General features: G+C 35.8%; 4 protein-coding genes across 5 annotated transcripts; 3 read left to right on the top strand and 1 right to left on the bottom strand.

Moving 5' to 3' along the window:
* The first annotated feature begins 678 nt into the window (after positions 1–678).
* On the top strand, positions 679–3,578 carry LOC111296808 (putative protein phosphatase 2C 23). The gene is made up of 4 exons (XM_089741703.1): positions 679–2,026; positions 2,113–2,226; positions 2,390–2,654; positions 2,741–3,578. The coding sequence occupies exons 1-4, from the start codon at positions 752–754 to the stop codon at positions 2,869–2,871; spliced, it is 1,785 nt and encodes a 594-aa protein (XP_089597829.1). The 5' UTR covers positions 679–751; the 3' UTR covers positions 2,872–3,578.
* Positions 3,579–4,848: 1,270 nt separating this feature from the next.
* On the bottom strand, positions 4,849–7,530 carry LOC111297994 (actin-like). Its single transcript, XM_022892642.2, has 5 exons — positions 7,301–7,530; positions 6,802–6,871; positions 6,301–6,694; positions 5,265–5,878; positions 4,849–5,176 (listed from the first exon to the last, which is right to left on the bottom strand). Exons 2-5 carry the CDS (start codon positions 6,859–6,861, stop codon positions 5,111–5,113), a joined length of 1,134 nt encoding a protein of 377 aa, XP_022748377.1. The 5' UTR covers positions 6,862–6,871; positions 7,301–7,530; the 3' UTR covers positions 4,849–5,110.
* A 4,326-nt stretch (positions 7,531–11,856) lies between these two features.
* On the top strand, positions 11,857–12,799 carry LOC111296882 (uncharacterized). Its single transcript, XM_022891356.2, has one exon. It carries the CDS (start codon positions 12,134–12,136, stop codon positions 12,680–12,682), a length of 549 nt encoding a protein of 182 aa, XP_022747091.1. The 5' UTR covers positions 11,857–12,133; the 3' UTR covers positions 12,683–12,799.
* Positions 12,800–13,644: 845 nt separating this feature from the next.
* Positions 13,645–17,802, top strand: LOC111296411 (uncharacterized). 2 transcript variants are annotated; one of them, XM_089741476.1, is made up of 7 exons: positions 13,645–15,450; positions 15,617–15,707; positions 15,801–15,958; positions 16,314–16,365; positions 16,474–16,553; positions 16,636–16,729; positions 16,850–17,802. In XM_089741476.1, exons 1-7 carry the CDS (start codon positions 13,840–13,842, stop codon positions 17,659–17,661), a joined length of 2,898 nt encoding a protein of 965 aa, XP_089597602.1. In that variant the 5' UTR covers positions 13,645–13,839; the 3' UTR covers positions 17,662–17,802. The 2 variants fall into 2 exon arrangements, with proteins under 2 accessions (XP_089597602.1, XP_022746433.1); XM_022890698.2 differs by having other exon boundaries at positions 15,596–15,707.
* The last annotated feature ends 2,215 nt before the right edge of the window (positions 17,803–20,017 follow it).

Below are 20,017 nucleotides of genomic sequence, written 5' to 3'. Positions count from 1 at the left end.
TTGAAATTTTAAATTTCAATCCAATTATTAACATAATTTATTTTTCACCTGAACTCTAACTCTATGGATAAACAATATGAATTTTTTTGGCTAATTAATGAAGTGAATTTTTTTATCCACTTGGCTTTATTCTTATTTCCCTAAAAAAAATTATATCATTTTGAAAAAAAATTTTAAATCTTATAAATGAGATTAATAATATATTAAAAATAAAATATGTGACAATATTTTTTTATAGTATACACCAATAAGGTTATGGATAGTTCTTAAAAAAATTTAAAAAAACCATAGATAAAAATATTCATATCATCAGCTAATTAATGCCATATCATAACGATTAATTTTACATTAATAGGTTAATATTTAAGTCAAAAAATATTAATAATGGAAAATAAAATTGGGTAACAATTAAATTGAAATTTGAAATCCCAACAAGTACTCAATTTTTTCAAATTATTATATAAGGATTAAATCAGAATTTTCACATAAGTAGAGGGACTAACAGAATAATTTAACCATCATTTTATTACAAATTTCGTCTCCTCCACGCGCTTAACATCATCCATAGTCAACTCCCATAAATTCCTAAAATAAATCAATTTGCAATTATTATAAAATGCTTCCTTTGGCTTCTTCAAACAAAGCTCTCTCTCAAAAGTCAACTCCTTCTTCCCTTCTTTTATTACAGTTCCATTCTTCTCCTTCTTACAACCTTAAAAGAACACAAAAACAAACCCAAAGAATTTAAATTATGGGAAACAGTGTCAGAAAGCTAAGCCATTGCTGTTCTTGCAATGGAGGAAGCCATGAAATGGTGATTCACATTATGCCCCACCCGTCCCAAGACTTCGTTGGACATTCTTTTTGTTACGTTCGACCCGACCCGGCTCGTCTCTCCTCCTCCAAAGTCCACTCCTTGAACGACTCTTCTTCCTCCACCAAAACGACAACCTTTCGTTCCATCTCCGGAGCTTCCGTTAGCGCCAACATAACAGCGGTTCCATTGGCGTCATCCCCTTTACCAGATCGTTCCTCCACGTTTGAAAGCTCTGAGTTATTTGCTTCCCTTTCTCTGCAACCTGTGTCACTTGGTAACTCCTATTGTTGGTCGGGTACAATGGAAGGCGGATTCTTATCAGGTCCGATTGATAAGTTCCAGAGAAGCTTGTCTCATGGTAGTTTTAACTCAAAGAAGAAAAGTTTGTCGTTGATGAAGAGTTTCAAGAGAGCAATATCAAATAAAATGCTTAAAGTATTTGTTTCGGATAAAGAATTATCACCAGATACAGAAAGAAGTAATGGGAATTTTCTTGCTAAAACTAATCCTAGCAGTAGAGGGAGTTTGAGTGTTGACGACCATGGTGATCAAAATGATGATGATGATGAGGATGATGATGATGGTGATCAGTTCTCAATGAAAAGTCAGAATCTGCAATGGGCACAAGGAAAAGCTGGTGAGGATCGAACTCATCTCGTTGTTTCAGAAGAAGATGGGTGGATTTTTGTTGGGATTTATGATGGTTTTAGTGGACCTGATGCACCTGATCACTTGCTTACTAATCTCTTCAATGCTGTATTTGAAGAGCTTAAAGGGCTGCTATGGGATAAAGATAAGACCGAATCAGGTGAAGCTGAGAGATTGGATTCTTTCGAAGGTAAAGAAAATTGTGGGAAAAGTTTGAAGAAGTGGAAGTGTGAATGGGACAGTGAAAAATTGGAGCTTTCGACGAATTCATCAATGGAAAGTTTTGAACATTCTGATGTTCTGAAGGCACTTTCAGAGGCTTTGAGTAAAACTGAGGAGACTTATTTAAAGGTGGCTGATTTAAAACCTGAGTTACATGTAATGGGTTCTTGTGTTTTGGTAATGTTGATGAATGGAGAAGATGTTTATTTGATGAATTTGGGGGATAGCAGAGCCATTCTGGCACAAAAAGCAGGGTCTAAAACTAAGCGTGAGATCCAACCGCCTTTTCATTTGATTCCTCTTCAGCTCACAATGGATCATAATGCAGATGTCGAAGAGGTTTTTTTCCCTCTTTTGATGTTATAGTATTTTTCTGCTTATTTCTTTACTTTCAGGATCAACTGACGTTGGTTTTTCAATACCAGGAAGTTCAGAGAATCAAGAAAGAACATCCAGATGATGATGAGGTAGTTGTTAATGAGAGAGTGAAAGGGTATTTGAAGGTCACTCGGGCTTTTGGTGCTGGCTTTCTCAAACAGGTAAAAGCAGTGAGAAAGTAAAGCTTATTTTTAGCAGAGGTCAAAAGATGGATATATCCCTTTAAATGGTTTTGAATTCTTACTTTTCATAGGCAGTTCAAGCCCGAGGGTTTGCTTTCATATGGAGCTAATATGGATGTTTGCTCTGTTGCTTTTTTGGCAGCCTAAATGGAATGATGCGCTCTATGAAATATTCAGAATCAATTATGTCGGGACATCCCCATACATCACCTCTTCTCCTTCACTCAGTCACTATAAACTAAGCACTGAGGACCGATTTTTGATACTGTCCTCTGATGGACTCTATCAATATTTCACTAATCAACAAGTTGTCTCTGAAGTGGAATGGTTCACTGCTTCATTTCCCGAAGGAGATCCCGCACAACACCTTGTTGAAGAAGTGCTAATTCGAGCAGCTAAGAAAGCTGGTAAATTTTCTATCTTAACTAGATCTTAATATCTAGGAAAATACACTAGCTTTATTTAATCTTTGTTTTTCCTTTTTCTCTGGCAGGTCTTGAGTTCCATGAGTTGGTTGAGATCCCACCGGGGCAACGCCGAATGTACCATGATGATGTTTCTGTGATCATTATTTCTTTAGAAGGAAGGATATGGCGTTCATCAGTAAATAGAAATATCAGGTAGTAATAAATTCACATTAGAAAATGTAGCCGGATCTCAATTCAGTTGATTTATGCAGTAACCTCTAAGAGCTGGCATTCAACGAGTTTGAAGTTCAAATCTCAGCACTCCATCCTAAGATTGGCTTCCTTTGTACCAAAAAAAAGTTAAGATTATAATTATTTCAACCAATTTTCTTCTATAGTTAAAGCTAGGCATTTGGGATATGCATGGTTTCTTGATTCTTCTTCCTGCAATCCACAATCCTCTTTGAATATGGCCCATTTTGAATGAAAAAATGTCCAAGGAATCAAAATTTTCTGTTCACAGATCATAACTTGGAATCTATACTGTTCTTTAAATTCAAATGGTTGATTCCATATTCAAAATTTTCTGTTGAAGCTAATGGCTTAACAATGGTTCATGTAAAAAAAAAAAAAAGGAATGAAGTCATCTTGCATCTACTTCCTACCAAATCCAACTTCTTTGAACACAAGTTCTTCAACTGCTTTCCTGTCATTTTTTGTCCTCTCCTTCACTGTGATCTTCTCATCTGAGAGAGAACCTAATTGTGATTACAATTTGCTGATGTAGTTTGTGTTCCTTAAAGTTGGGTTCCCACTAAGCAAATCTGACCGGTGTTAACTGCATCATTGCATACTTAAGCATAAAAAATTGAAAATCAGACACTCTCAATGGCTGAATAGTTAAAATTTCTTCTAGAAATAAATATAAAAGTTATTATCATCGTCTTACACAATATAAAATTCAGGTTTATAGTGTGTAGTTGGACATGATTGCAATAGTCAATCACCCCTCTCATTTGTCGTTAATCTCCAACAGGATGTAGATATTTGGAAACAAATATGTCAGACATCCTGGAAAATTGTAAAAGTCAGATAGCATGACTTAGGCCTGAGTTTCAAACTCCAAAACTATCTGTTAAAATAGTTTGTAGGAACAATAATTGAGTAATTTTTGACCAAACTAGAAGACAAAGCTGGCGCTGTCCAAGCTTCCAGTTAGATCTTTGGGTATGATAAAGAACAGTTGGTAGGTTCATTGTAATAAATGGAACATTGTTTGGACCATGATTCAGATTCATGCACAGAAAGTTAAGATACATGGACGTTGGTGGTTTTTTTTTTGTACAGTTGCTGGTTGGTTAAGGCGTTTAACATCTCGTGAAATGTCAATTAATGTTCAAAGGTGACTTTAGGATTGGAGTTTTAAGCTGTCACTGTCGAATACCTTCTGTTGGAAAACCTAAAAAAAAAAGCCTACTGTAATCTGGATGGATGGGTGAAATTTTGATTGACTCTTGAATCCAAATTCTAACAAGTTCAATCTGAAATGCAGTAGCTTGCTTCAGGTAAAATGGAGGGACCAATCCAATCCAGTTTTTAAAACATTTTAAAGTCAACTTTGTGTTTCCAGTTTCAAATCTACAAACATGGGTCAATCTCACGTTCCTTGACCCATGGCGACTCATTGCTATGTGTTGGCCAATTAGCATTAGCCAGATGGTAGTCACACTGGTTGATTCCAAATCATCCACTGAACTTGATTACCAAACGTTGACAAAAGATATGAAAGTTAATGCAATTTTATTAACATAAGCAAAGTTCTAAGACGGGTATAAAACGAACAAAAGCAATAAACTCGTCTAAAAAATAATTATTGAATCAAATGTTCGAATTTGCATTACATTAATCATTGAACTAAATGGTCCACCGCATTTGAGCTATCTTGTTCCATCTGATGCAGCACTTTACATGTCATTACTAAAATGTTAATGAAAATCGTGACTCCAAAGATGTTAAGATTTTGATTTTTCTTGCTTTTCACAAGCTACCTTCCCTTTCACACTCAAGAAGAGGGTTAGGGTCAGTCGTTTGTCATCAAATCTCATTTTCAATTTAATTGAATGTAAAAGCTACGTGACACAATATAGGGCAAATGTGATGGTTGTACATTTACAATTTACTGATATCGTTTCATACCATAAAGAACTAATCATTCATTCATCAAATTCGTGGTAGCTAACAAATAATGTAGCGATTAAAAGAAACAAATAATATGAATTAACATACTAGCAACAAGATTGTTTGGCAATTGTCCCTCACTAAAAAAGAAAATGATAACCGAAAATATTCCAACAATCTTTCATCCTTTCAAGGTTATTGTCCAAACAAGGGTGATGGGACAGGAAAAACAGATGATGAAACCAGAACATGAAAATGCAAGAAGCCTATACTTATGCTCAAAAACATTTCCTGTGCACAATTGAAGGGCCAGACTCATCATACTCAGCTTTGGCAATCCACATCTGCACTCAAGGGAAAAGTAGGGACATTAAAAATTTTCATATAGTGCTTTGATAAGAACACTTGATGATAAATGCATAACAAAATTACCTGTTGAAAAGTGCTGAGGGATGCTAATATGGAACCCCCAATCCACACACTATACTTCCTCTCAGGTGGAGCAACCACCTTAATCTTCATGCTACTAGGAGCCAAAGCTGTGATCTCTTTGCTCATTCTATCGGCAATACCGGGGAACATGGTGGTACCACCGCTAAGCACAATGTTGCCATACAAATCCTTTCTAATATCAACATCACACTTCATTATGGAGTTGTAAGTTGTTTCATGGATACCAGCAGCTTCCATCCCAATCATAGATGGCTGGAAAAGGACTTCGGGGCATCGGAATCGCTCAGCCCCGATGGTGATCACCTGACCATCTGGCAACTCATAGCTCTTTTCAACAGAAGAACTGGTCTTGGATGTTTCTAGTTCTTGTTCATAGTCAAGGGCAATGTAAGCCAACTTTTCTTTCATGTCCCTAACAATTTCCCGTTCAGCTGTGGTGGTGAATGAGTAACCACGCTCAGTTAAAATCTTCATCAGGGCATCGGTCAGGTCACGACCAGCAAGATTAAGACGCAAAATTGCATGTGGAAGAGCATATCCTTCATAAATAGGGACTGTGTGGCTGACACCATCTCCAGAATCAAGCACAATACCTGCAAGAAACACACAGAAAGAAGATCTCACAACTCTGCATTACCCTAGTAAGAACTACCTTCCTGCCTAGCATAACCATATAATTTGATTTGCAATAGGATATAAAGGAAAAATCCCCTTGTGTACGCTAAAAACAACCATTTCTTATAACCCATATCTATTCTTGAAATTTTATGTCTCTCAAATTGAATCTTTCTGTTCACTCAATGATCAACAAGTAGGTTAGGAAATTAAAACATGCAAAGAAACATTAAACCCAGAAAGAAAGCTTTCTAGTCAAAGACCTTTGAACACTGAAATCATTATTAGTTGGCTAAGTCGGGTGATCTTCCCTCCTTTAGATCCCAAAACAAGGTATTGACACAAAACATTTGGAAACAAATTGAAATAGATCACACTTTTGACTAAATGAATGGCTTACCAGTTGTTCGACCACTAGCATAAAGAGAAAGAACAGCCTGAATGGCAACATACATAGCAGGTGCATTGAAGGTTTCAAACATAATTTGGGTCATCTTCTCACGGTTGGCCTTTGGGTTGAGAGGGGCTTCAGTAAGGAGAACTGGATGCTCCTCTGGAGCAACACGAAGTTCATTGTAAAAGGTATGATGCCAAATCTTCTCCATGTCATCCCAATTGCTGACAATGCCATGTTCAATTGGGTACTTTAGAGTTAAAATACCACGCTTAGATTGAGCCTCATCCCCAACATATGCATCTTTCTGTCCCATGCCAACCATCACTCCCGTATGACGTGGGCGACCAACAATGCTAGGAAACACTGCCCTTGGAGCATCATCCCCAGCAAATCCAGCCTAAGAATCAATTTTTAAACTAGTTGTAAAAATATTATACACAAAAAGAGGGAGTTACAAAAACTTATTGGAATAGCATTTAAATGATATAGAATCCAGTCTACCACCTTAACCATTCCCGTTCCATTATCGCAGACAAGGGGCTGAATGTCCTCACCATCAGCCATCTTCTACAACCTGGAAGAGAAACAACAGCATTAACAACAGTAGTAGATACAGATTATTTCAAAATAGAAATCACATCTAACAACATCATAGATGGATCTGAAAGAAACTTCTTAAAAATTCAATCACTAATACCCCCACATCTTGCAATTCAACCAACATTTCAATTCAGAAACGAAAAATGGAGTAACATTTTAAAGCATCATCAATAGCTCATTATAGCAAATTAACATTGCATTTTGAATCTATATAATGTCCAAACCAACAGCCAAAAAATAGTAAGAAAACATGACAAGTAGCAGTAATTACATAATAAGAACATGATTTAACAGAAGAAAATGACAGATCAAGAAAACATTGTTAGAGATCGAAATGACAAGCTCCAAAAGGGGAAAAAAACAATAATCTAGAATGACAAAATCAACATCGAAAAAGAAGAACCTAGAATCGATCGACGATTATGAAAAAAAGGTTTCCGAGATTTCGCGTTCTTTGAGGTTGTCTTCTCAGCCACTACCCGCCTTTAGAGCCTCAAGTTGTTTCAAAAATGGAAAGAATAAACAAAAATAAAACAAGAAAAAAAAAAAGGGACAGTTTGTTCGTTTTTCGAAAAAAAAAAATTATTATTAAATGTGCAGTTTACTCGGTATCTCACGAATTTCAAACCATTTGTTTTATTTTCATTTCTTTTTCGGGATAATATCGCTATTGACTCTGAAGTCTGAACAATTATAATTTTTTTTTAATATGATATTTAAATAAAAATATTTTTTAATTAAATATCTAAATTTTATTTTTGAATATTAAGTTGTTTTAATTTTTAAATCTAATAATATTAATATAATATTTAAATATTGACATAAATAATATATAATTATTATGTGATATGAAATGTAATTATAATGAGTTATTTTTAAAAAATAAAAAAATTAATCAAAATCAAATTAAATATTATTATTTTTAATTAACTTTAAATTTTTAAATAAAATTTTCTCACCTAAAGTGTCAATAGTATTGATCCATCCTCTCACCCAACGATTTAATAACCATAAATCAGGCAGATCAGCCAGTCAGCTTTGAAGGAGGGTGGTTGCCTGTCAAGCTCTGTTTAAATATTTTTCACTTTGTTTTCCCAATTTCTACTATGCTTTTTACTTGGATATGTATAAATTTGGCAAATATTGGAAAATCAAAATGTTAAAGAATGATACTAAGCATTTGTTAAGATGATATTTATATAAAAAAATAAATTAATTATTTTTTTTTAATTTGATAAAAGTAATGCGTCAAATGAATTTTGGTACAAAAAGAAACCAAGGCCTTTGAAAAATTGGAAAATAAAGAAATTTCAATTGCTGAAGATAGAATTTTAACTGTGTGAGAATTCAATTTTTAAGAAAAATAGATAAATCCCCAAATTATCAACGGATCTTGTTACCAGGTTTTTACCCAAGATAGAGTTAGATTATGTAAGAGAATTAAAACTCTTTTAGAATCCAATGTTGAATTTATTTCCTGTCTTTGATTCGAAAAAGTCTGTTATTCCTGTTTCCCACGGCATGGCCGGTTTCAGCTCTATGATTCACCATGATCAAGTTATGAGTCAACCCAAAAGCTGCTTTTCAATGGTGACCCACATGGAAACTGAAATTTGGGGAATGCCCCCACCATTATCGGTTTCTGACTTTTAGATGAGGATGTGATTGATACACCCAAAAGAAATAATTTTTTTCAAAGAAAAAAAAAAGGGATCAAAATCTTCTTAGAAGTGTAATTCATGATGATAAAAGGTTGCCTAACAGGTTACATGGGTGCGTTGGAAATCCTGACATGCCGATGCCAATATCACTAACAAGAGAGACGAGACAGAACATAGTGGACAGCATCAAAGAAAAGGGTCCGAAACAAAAAAACCCAACTGGCAATTTGGCTAAGGCATCTTCCAAAAGTAAGGGAATCTATGCACCTGACAGCAGAGTATCTGGACCCAAATACGTACATACTAATCTCTACTTCATTTATACATACTTCTATGGTTTACACAGTGGAACAGTCGATCAAATTCAAAAGGGTTTGTTGTGATGTAAGCTGTGATATATACAAACTTGCTTGAAACCAAGCCAGAAGCTGCAAATCTTGTTTCTGTCAAAAAGTTGTTGTTTGGTTTGAAGTACTCTGGTAAAACTATACATAGTCTGTACGAAATTCTTTAACTTCAAAGTTCAAAACTTAACTTGTCCTTTCTGTGTAGATGGAGGAGGTGACAGCTTTCATACAATTTTCATCCAAAAACTTACTGTTTACAGCTAAGGTGTCACCCAATTCCAAGGACATATTTACTCTTCTGCAGTCATCACCCTGCAGAAGCCGAAAGAACTTTCTTTCAGCTCAGTAATTGAAATGTTACCAGGGTAATTGTTTGGTTAATTAACTCCCCTAAGCCATTCTTCCCATGTTCCTTGTCCAGGACCTATCATTTCCTGTATTGATTAAGCATTGTCATATGTGAGTAAAAGTGACCAGCGCTAGAAGTTTCATGTGAATGTACCATCCCACACATGATACACTGATGAAATTTGCTAGCAGTAATGGTTTTAGGTGTAGTGCCAGTAATAGCTAGCCCTTTCTTTCTTTTTCTTTTGACAGTACTTTTCAATTCAAATGCAAAGAATCTCAGCTGAATAAACTGAACAACCCAAGGTTTGGAATTCGAAATTTGGTTAATGATTCGACTGGTAGCAAAATTTGGTTTAAGGAACTCTCTTGGGGGCAATGAATGAATCCCTCTCTAGGTGTACTTGACAGCACTTTTCTTTGATCTAATCTCTCCACCACAAACGCCAACCTTCTGTCCAACCTTTTCCCCCGAAAACACACGCATAAAGAATCAATAAAATAAAGTAGTCACATGCAAAACCCCCAAAATTTTTAATGTTCTGATTTGCTAGGGGTGGTCCTAAAATACAGATAGTTGGGTCTTGGGTGTCAAATGACAGCCTTAATAGGAGAGGGGATGTTAAGAAAGTAAAACCAAACTTGAAATGGAGATTTGTGGGGTTGGATTGTTAAAGAAAAAGCAAGAGGGAGTTGAAATTGGAAGAGATGATTGTGGGCATTGGACATGCATGATGGTTGGCAATGGGGGCAAAATCATGATCCATGTGTTTTGACATGCAATTATTCCACACCAGGGAGTGCGTGTTTCAACAGTTTCTTCCCTTATTTTCCTGCTAAACAGGCATTATTATACTAGTTTTCAACATCTACCTAAATCCCTAAACCCCAAAAATGTTCCATCCTCCGCGAAATTCACCTCCCTTGTTAATAAACATTTTCACATCCTCCAATCACATAAGAAGCAATACTCATTTGCTGCAATGCTGGCAGAATTTGATTGGATAAGTATTATTACATCAACAAAGGAAGGGTGGGGTGGCAACAGGAAACAATCTGATGATGAAAACCATGCACCTCAAGGCTTGCACTCAAAGCATGAGATAAGCTTCAACTTTCTTCTCTTCAATTTATCATCTCAAGATAGTGCAAATTACAGGTTTCATAGAAAACTTACATTAAATTTACAAATTATTTAGCAACGAAACTCGAACAAAAACTTTACAAACGAAATATTTGAATTTTACCAACTCAATTAACCTCGTTTCCAGTGCAGGACTGTGTTGAGTATATAACAATGTATTAGCTCTTGCTTTTTTCTGGTCTGAATTAAACAACAAATCGATAATGAACAGATATGGAGCTGGTGATAGTCGTCAGTTGAGTATGGAAGGGTTACCAAATCTCAACTCCTTCCATTTTCAGGGGGGAAGGAATCCAAAGTTACTAATCGCCAAAGACTGCGTATCAGTTACTCCACCGCAATAAAATTATGGAAACCGACTCATTGCCAAAGCTGAGAGTATCCAATACAAACCACAAATCTATTTCTCTATGTGTCACTGCCAATGCCAAAAAGCAAGACAACCTCATTGGCAGTCATAAACAGCTGTTTTTCAAACTTTCTGTTTTTCAATTTTTATGAAGAAATCAACTGTGGGTATTGAAAGGAAGTGGTCCTATTTGTTAAAACTATGAACAAGTTTTAACATAATTGGGTAGCATTGATGGCTCTAATATTAAATGAATAGGCAAAATTTTCTTGACCTTTTAAGAAAAACAAGTGATAACTGCATACAGTCAATTAGCTGAATCAGTTGTTTACAAGATATACCATTTCTGTTACTGATTTTATTTGCTTTTAAAACCCTGAATCTGATCAGATGCTTGATTCAGAACAAAGTTCAAGTGGTCAGCATACAGTTATCTTTGCACAAAAAAGGGGAAAAAACCATGTTTGATCCAACTAATTTATACTTGTAAAATCATGTTTGATCGATATTATCAATCAAATTATGTGTATGTTACAAGAGAATGGTTAAGTTGTCTAACTAAAAACAAGTATTAAAATCAAATTTGCATAGAAATCCCTTGGGAGGGAGTTGGTAAAGAAAATCCCATGTATTACGTTATTGGTTTGACTGAAACCAACGTAGGATTTTATTCAACATATTTTCATACCACACGAGTGGCGTAGGGAGATATAAAGACAATTGATCAAACCTATATTTTTCATGATTGAAAAATTGAAATCCAAATCTAAAAAAATATAAAAATTTGACAATGATTTCATACAGGAAAATTGCATACATATAAAAAAATAAAACAAAGTCAAAGTTAGTTGGTCTCTTGCTTGCAGGATAAACAAAGCATCTAAGGTAAGTTTCCTATAATATCATACAATGAGATGATGAGGTTCGATGAATATCATCATATCAAAGACCCGTTGGTCCCCATTGTATAGCAAACCACGTGGATAGATACATCAAAATTCGTAGAAACCGTAGGACAAAAACAAAATTAAGAAGAAAACTCGAAAAGTATGTGCCAAAACAGAGATATTATTATTAATTTATAGTCCTGAAATTCTTATATTTGAGAGAGGGCAGTTGGTGAATGTGGAGCTTTCAAAGCCAACCTCTAGGAGGCGAAGGATCCGATGCACAAAAATCTAAGAACTCTTTCTCTTTATAACCTATTGCCTGCTGAAGACTGTTTCTTCCTCATTTTTCCCTGGCTCTCACCAAAAGTGTAGAAAAAAACAATGAAAGAAAATCTAAAATAATAGAGTTCATGGAAAAAAAGCTGTGATTTGACGATTATATTCCATTCTTTCTCTACCTCAATATTTCCTTCTCGTTTTCTTGTTGTTTGATCTTCATGTACGCAGAATTCAGCCAGATTTCCCTTCTCAGCATGTCGAATTCAGAGTTGTTCCTCGTTAAAGGTGATGAAGAAGGGATGGAATTTGATATTCTGAAACGACCCGCTTTGGAGTTTCAGGAGGAGTGTCAAGCTACAGCTACTTCTTCTTCACATGATAGGCCTGGTGATCATCAAGAACGAGATGCACTTGGAGATCATGAAGAGAAAAAAGGAGGAGAAAGAAACGTTACAGCTTCAAATGAGAGAGAAAAGAAGAAGAATATTTCTTTAGGAGAATTCAAGGCAACCGATGATGATGATTATGGGTTCAAAACTCCAACAACTTTGGATCAGAAAATCCCAGTGATGAAACAATGCCCACCTGCACCAAAAAAACCAAAGCCACTCCCATCGAATAAGAGAAAAGCGTCGACCCCAAGTAGTGGTGGTGCAGCGAATCTGCAACTCGATCTTTCGCAACAGGTCGAGTCCTTGTTTCCCAGGCCTCTTATAGCTGATTTACACCGCAAGGTCAAGAAAGCTCGAACAAAAGAGAAGCTATGATGGTTTCACCAACTTATATTAAATTGCTAGTAGTACTAATTAATCTAGCGTTGGTAACAAAAATTTTTTTGTATTCATATAAAAAACCACATATATCTGCTTCTTTATTTGTTTTTATTCTTCTTTCGATTGTTCCATTTTCTTATTCTATTGGTTAATTCCATTATTCCATCATGGTGGAATTGGTCTAAGGAAACTTATGATATAATGTTGCTGTAAAGTTAAAGTATGGAAAGATGACAATAAGAAAAGTACAGACCAAGAAAAAGAGATATTGGTTATGCATATATAGAAGAGTTCCAATATTTTATTTGCAGGAACCCCATCTTCTTTTGTATTCAATGATCAAGATGTTATGCTCCTTTAAAGAAGAGCTAGAATTTGTTCCTAGACTTGGAATAGAACAGAAGTTGCCATCTTTGGTTTCAAGTTTCTAATTTTAGTTTAATCTTCTTTCTCTTTTTCATTAATAGTTTATTCTAGATTTAGATTTCCTCTTGCATCCGAGAGAAAAGTAGAGAAAGTAAAGCAGCTGGGGGATCTGAAAGCCCAAAATATCAAATTACAAATCACACACCTTTCCAAACTCAAACCCAACTGAGAACATAACTAAAGGCTAAAGCCATCCATTTGGTTTCTTCAAGACAAGGCCCAATCGCACTGTGCTCCTTCGCAATTCAAAGCCATTACAAATCGCACTGTGCATTCCAACAGCTTTGGGGTCAATCAATAAAGCATTCAATTTTATTGGTTTGGTTTAGTTTTTCTATTTATAATGAACTATTTTGAAGAGTTGGAGTTGAGTGTTGAGTAGACCAAATTAAAGCTGAAATTGCCTTGTGCCAAACAATTATTATTATTCTCCAATTAGGAAACAAGTTAATGGGAATGTGCCCAGCATAATGGCCCCCCAACTTACTGACGTGAGGAGATATATATGAGATCAGGTTGTCAAACAAAATGACCGTATTTGACCGTTTCTCTTCCTTTCCCATACTCCTAAACGGTAACCTCCCCTTCTTTTCCTCTCTTCCATCATTCCTCTTTCTCTTTCCTTCCCCATCCTTCCCAAAGAACAAAGTGTGTTGGAATCAAACCTAAGTTTCAACGTCAAAGGGTTTTTTTTGTTTTGTTTTTGGTTTATCAAATGTGCCAAAATGGAGGCTTACAGAAAGGAGCGAAGAAAAACTATGACCATGAATTGGGATGGGCTACGCGACGATGACGACGAGTTCTTTGAATCCAACGATAGAATATCCTCCGTCGTGCCACTCGATTGTGTTTCGTCAGGTTCTGATGATGACGATGAAGATTTCGATGACAGCCGCATTTCTTTCGCTTCCGCGGTATCATCGGTTCACACACCACAGTTCCAAGCTTTTGCCACGACGGCAACCCCAATGACTCCTGACTACGATATCTGGATGGCGTCTCCAGGGTCCATTAAGGAGCGGAGACAGCGGCTTTTCCAAGGCATGGGCTTATCTCCCAACAGAGAACTTCTTAGTTTCAAACCTGGCGTCTCAAACAATGTCCCCAACGGTCAGGTTCAGACGACAGCCGAAGTTCCTGCGGCCGATACAAGTGTTTCCAAAGCGCAGCCTCAACAAAACAACAAAGATTCTCCGAAACAGGAATTGTCTCACTCTCCGCTTCCCTTCCTGTTCGTACGGTCCAGGTCTGATGGTGACATCGAGTCACTTTCAATTCAAAAGAAAAGAAAAGAGGAATTTCTTGGTTCCATATCTAAGCAAATTCTCACAAGAACATCTTCTTTAATATCAACCCAACATGAAAAATCATATCCGTACCAGGAAAACATTAGAGCTTCCCCTAAAGATTCAGGGAATAGTCCTACGATTAAGCAAAGCGGTGGTTTAACCTCAGTTGGTTCGAAAAATAGGTTCGGAGCTTTTTTCTTGATTAAGAATTTGGATACAGGAAAAGAGTTTATAGTTAATGAGTATGATCAAGATGGGATGTGGAACAAACTGAGTGATCTTCAAACAGGGAAGCAGTTGACAATGGAGGAATTTGAGAAATGTTTGGGGTATTCACCAATGGTAAAGGAGTTAATGCGTCGAGAAAATGTTAACAGGATGATGAATTATCCTGCCAATCAACGGAAGTTCAATTCATATCTTTCCAAGAGTTTAAGGATGAGCAAGAGAAGAGGTGCAGCCATGTTGAGAAGTATAAAAGAGGTGGCCAATTCTATGACATTGAGGGGGGAGAAAGATAGGGAGAACGTGTTAGCTATGGATCAAAGGAATGTCAAGAATCAGTGGGTGAAAGTTAGACAAACGGGGAAATCTTATAAGGAGTTGAGTGCTTTACATTTATGTCAAGAAATTCAAGCGCATGAGGGATCGATTTGGACCATCAGGTTTAGTACAGATACGAGGTTTTTAGCGAGTGCTGGTGAGGATAAGATAATTCATGTTTGGGAAGTTCAGGAATGTGAGATTATGTCCATGAATGAAGGGAGTTTAACACCAGGGTGTTTAACCCCACTTCATCCATCCCTGGCTAGTTCACCACTTCATCCTTCGCTCTCCTTGTCCCAGGATCAATCAGGACTTTTGGAAGCTGCAGGTAATCTGCATGAGAAAAAGAAGAAGGGAAAGGGCTCATCTAGTAAAAAAGGCAACCACATTCCTGAATACGTACATGTGCCAGAAACCGTGTTTTCGCTATCAGACAGACCATTTTGTTCTTTCAAGGGCCATTTGGATGATGTTTTGGACTTGTCCTGGTCTAGATCTCAGGTCTGATTCTCAGAATTCTTGCCAATGTAGTAGATCAAGAAAAAATCATGGAGTCATTTTTATTTTTCTAATCAAACAATTGGTCCACATGTCATTAATGTTTGTCACATATTATCCACAGATTTAATCTATATATAACCTGTAGGTTGACTTGATGGATTTGCAGCGACTGCTTTCATCTTCAATGGACAAAACTGTAAGGTTATGGGACCTGGAAACCAAAAGCTGTTTAAAGTTATTTGCCCACAATGACTATGGTAAGATACCATTCCATTTCACCTTCAACTAAAGTTCATGTTCAATCTGTTAAACTAAAATCCTACTAAATTATAGCTTTTTTTTTTTGGCAGTAACTTGCATACATTTCAATCCTATGGACGACGATTATTTCATTAGTGGGTCACTTGATGCAAAAGTTAGAATTTGGAACATACCAGATCGGCAAGTTGTTGATTGGACTGATCTTCATGAAATGGTTACAGCTGCCTGCTACACCCCTGATGGCCAGGTCTTGCTAAGTAACTTTAGCTGTTTAATGATTGCTTGAAACTGTTCATCCTGGTACAACATTCATAGTATAATTCTTTAATTAGAGGTGTTTTTGGTGCTTAATAATATTTGAAATATTAACCAAACGTATGTCATAGTCTTGTACATATTCTGTAACTCTCATTTCCTTGAAGTTAAGTGGAGTCACAGTGAAATTGCATCAATTGAGCAGAGTTCGTATCTGTAACATGATCAGTAACTGTGTTTGTTTTTACCTGATTAAATATTTTTTATGAAATGGATTTTTTTTTTCAAATACATCAAAGATAATCTGGTCCCCTTTCTAAATTGTGCATATGTTTTCATCATTGAAGGGTGCCTTAATTGGTTCACATAAGGGCAGTTGTCGAATGTACAGCACTGACGGTATAGTTTGCTCTTCTTGGTTCAAATGTGTATACGGTTATTCTCGTTTAAATTTACTATCTCAGCATGAAATCATTATAATTATTCTCGTTTTAATTGATGATCTAGGTTGCAAATTAACTCAGTTAGAACAGATTACCATTCGAAACAAGAAGAAGGCTCATATTAAAAAGATTACAGGTTTCCAGGTAACCTTCACAATTGCAGTCAAGTTCATAAATATACTCTGGCAATCCACATTGTTAAATTTTCATATTTACTTGTGAATAGTTTTGTCCAATTAATCCATCTGAAGTACTCGTTACTTCAGCTGATTCTCGAATACGAATTTTGGATGGTTCAGAAGTCATTCGTAAATTTAGAGGTACTCCCCTCAACAAACAACAATCAAGACTAATCTTCTGATCTCTTTTCATTCTTGTTTTAAACATGCTACTTTTTAATTCCAGTCAATGAAATGCATATATATGTTCTTGGCTATCAGGCTTTCGAAATACCAGCAGTCAAATTGCAGCTTCATTTACTTTAGATGGAAAATATGTCATAAGTGCAAGCGAAGATTCTCAGGTATTTGTTTGGAGGTGTGAGGAACCTCGAAATACAGGCACAGGAAAAAGAACTATGATCACTGCTCGAAGTCACGAACACTTCCTATGTAAAGATGTTTCGGTAGCAATCCCATGGCCTGGTACTATAAAAGGTGAACCTCCATCAATGGCAACAGCACATTCAAAAAGACACTCGAAACGATGCCCACCACAACAAAGTAACACCAAGTGTGAATCGCCAAGGAAAGAAGACAGCCCTGGATCAAACAACAACAAAAAATCCTTGCCACCACTTCCGAATAAGAAGAACAACAACAACAACAATATAGAAAGACCTATAACCCCTCCCGAAGAAGAGCTTGCTCAGGTTTCTCGTACAGATACTGGGATTGTCGAGTCATCATCCATCTTGAGGTCTTCCTCAACAAGGGAAGGTGATTCACCTTCCATTTCCCCTGCTACAAACCTAAACTCTTGTTCCTCAATAAGAGCAGGGGATTCACCTTCTATCTCTTTTGCTTCCAACCCAAGTTCGGCCTCAATAAGATACGATCATTCACCTTCAATCTCCTCTGCCACACCATCATCATCTTGGTCTGCGTCTCGGTCTTGGTTAGATGTCGTTGGCCATGGACACCATCCAACACAAGCAACGGCTTGGGGCCTAGTAATCGTTACAGCCACATTGGGTGGTGAAATCAGGATTTACCAAAATTTCGGATTACCACGAAGAATTGGCCGCCTATAAGATGATGCACCATCTTAAAGAAATTGTTATAGAAGTTTTGCATGACACGTCCCATGCAGTCAAATTAAACTGTAGGAGTTTTTTTTTTTTTTAAATTTTGTAAAGGTTAAGCTCTTTTTTAATGACTTTCTTATAGATTAATTACTAAGGCTAAAAGAATTTCACAATATTTACTTGATGGTTCATTTCAAGGATAATCTTGCACAAGAAGTTAAACTAATTGATCCTTAATTAAAAGACAAAACCAGGCTTGAGGCATGGGTTTGTATGGGCTGTTAATCTTTGGCCACAATTTTTTTGTAGTGAAAGTCTTGGGCCAATGGAAAATGACTTTTCATTTCATTTGGGCCGAGAAATAAAGAGTGACGGAGGGTGCCAAACACAAAGTTTAGGTGGCTATATCAAAGGTGCTGGAAAGTGGGTATCAACTATCAAGAACATTAGGTCGAAATGCAAAAGAAAATTGCAATACTTTTGTAATTCATTTGGCTTCCACAATCTTCAATTGATAACCAAATGAGAAATGGGTTGGAACTCTCATATTCACCCTAAAACGAAGTTGTTAATATCATATAAAATAATATTTTAATTTTTTACTAATTGAAAACTAATTTATAGTATTGAATAATTTTTATATTAGTCGAAACTGATGAAAATAATTAGTATTATTTAGTATTAGGTTTAGTATGAAAAATTATACTTAAACGTATCGTACTTTGGTATAATTAAAACATATTGATCAGTATGACTAATATTGAAACAAAATTAATAACTTTGATTCTATCACAAATTTAAAGATTCAATGGCAATCAAAGTTCTAAATCAATAGTCCAACTTCAAGGAATACTTAATTAAGCTATCTCTCTTAAGAAGAATTTTAAACATCCATGATGATCCTTGCATGTTATAATCATGAATTCTTGATCTGGTTCATTGGATAGAAAAAAATAATGATGATGCTTCCTTTAGAACAGAAATTTTCTGTTCAAATTTGAATCTTGATTTCTAAAACTAAATTTTTAATATTTTACTAATAAATTATACGACTTTCAACAAATTAGCAAATTTATCCATCTGTTATCGTCTTTTGAATGTTTCCTTAAAAATGGAGAGTAGGCATCAACTTTCCACCTTTTGGGATATTCAAAGGTAAATGCAAACAAATATCTGAAAACCCATTAGCCAACTTCGAGGCTTCTCTCATATTAGTGGCTAAAATAAAGAAAGATGCATCCCATGCTCCCATCAAACAACAGTCAGAGATAACTGAACAAAAAGCAATAAAAAAATAAAAAGTTGATGCAATTATATTTCCGTGTAGACTGTAGTGCTAATCAACATCAAATTGAAAGAGATATGTATATTTTGCCACTATAAACAGTCTGGAGAATCTGCAGCTGAAATAATACAGGAAAATTCCAACATGGTAATATGGTAAAAAATCAAATTGTTACAACTTTTTCTTTGCTTATATTCCTTAATGCTTACCAACTTTTGGAGGTTTAATTTACTTCACAGCAAAGGCAACCCTTCGGAAGAAAATTTCGAATTTGTCACCTTTTGCTGGGCCTGACTTGTTGGGTTTCACGTAGCCTTGCCCAGTTTTCTCCAGGCGGCCGCACAGCTTGGCCTTTGCCGGTACAGTCAGAAAGATGAATATTTTATGTTGAAAAAGGGGAAGAAAAGAAGAAATATCGTGATAATTTCTGTTGACGTGTTTTTGAATGTCTTACCTAGAAGGAAAGGAATACGGTGGAAGGAAAACACAATTATGATTTGCAGTTAAAAAATTACGGTCAAGGGTATTGAAATTATTATTTTGTGCGTGTTTTAACGCTCAAATCAGTATACTTGAGATAATATTAAAAAATAAAGAGGTAAAGTATGTGTGAAAAGCTTCAATAGAGAGAAAGTTAAAAGAGTTGGGTCTGATTTTGTGTTACTTTGCATATCTGATTTTTCACCTACCTTTTACTTGAGATTAGGTGTGACAACTTAATTGAGATAATTAACAATTGATGGGATATTTGTGTGAAATTCGAGAAAGATCATTGGATGATAATTTCATTTAATGATCCGAGTAGACATGAATTACATTGATGATCTTAGATAAACTAGATCTTGATAGGTCATTTCTGATATAGTTGCCTTGACAAGTAATTATTGGGACCTTGGGCGAGTCTTTCTTTAGTAGATGACAAGCCATCCCCTTAGAGCAGGTGACATGATTATTTAAGCATGTTTTCATTGTTTTACCCAGGTATCCAATTGTGTTAATCAAAATTTGACCATTGATCAGTTGATTTAGGCATAATAATTTCCTTTGTATATATATATATAAAGTGGTGATTATACA

This window comes from Durio zibethinus, chromosome 12 (genome assembly GCF_047325235.1).
Source record: "Durio zibethinus cultivar Kanyao isolate XHJ-2024 chromosome 12, ASM4732523v1, whole genome shotgun sequence".
Classification (NCBI taxonomy): Eukaryota; Viridiplantae; Streptophyta; class Magnoliopsida; order Malvales; family Malvaceae; genus Durio; species Durio zibethinus.
Note: the sequence above shows the minus strand (reverse complement) of the source record. Positions and strands in the feature narration are given on the sequence as shown.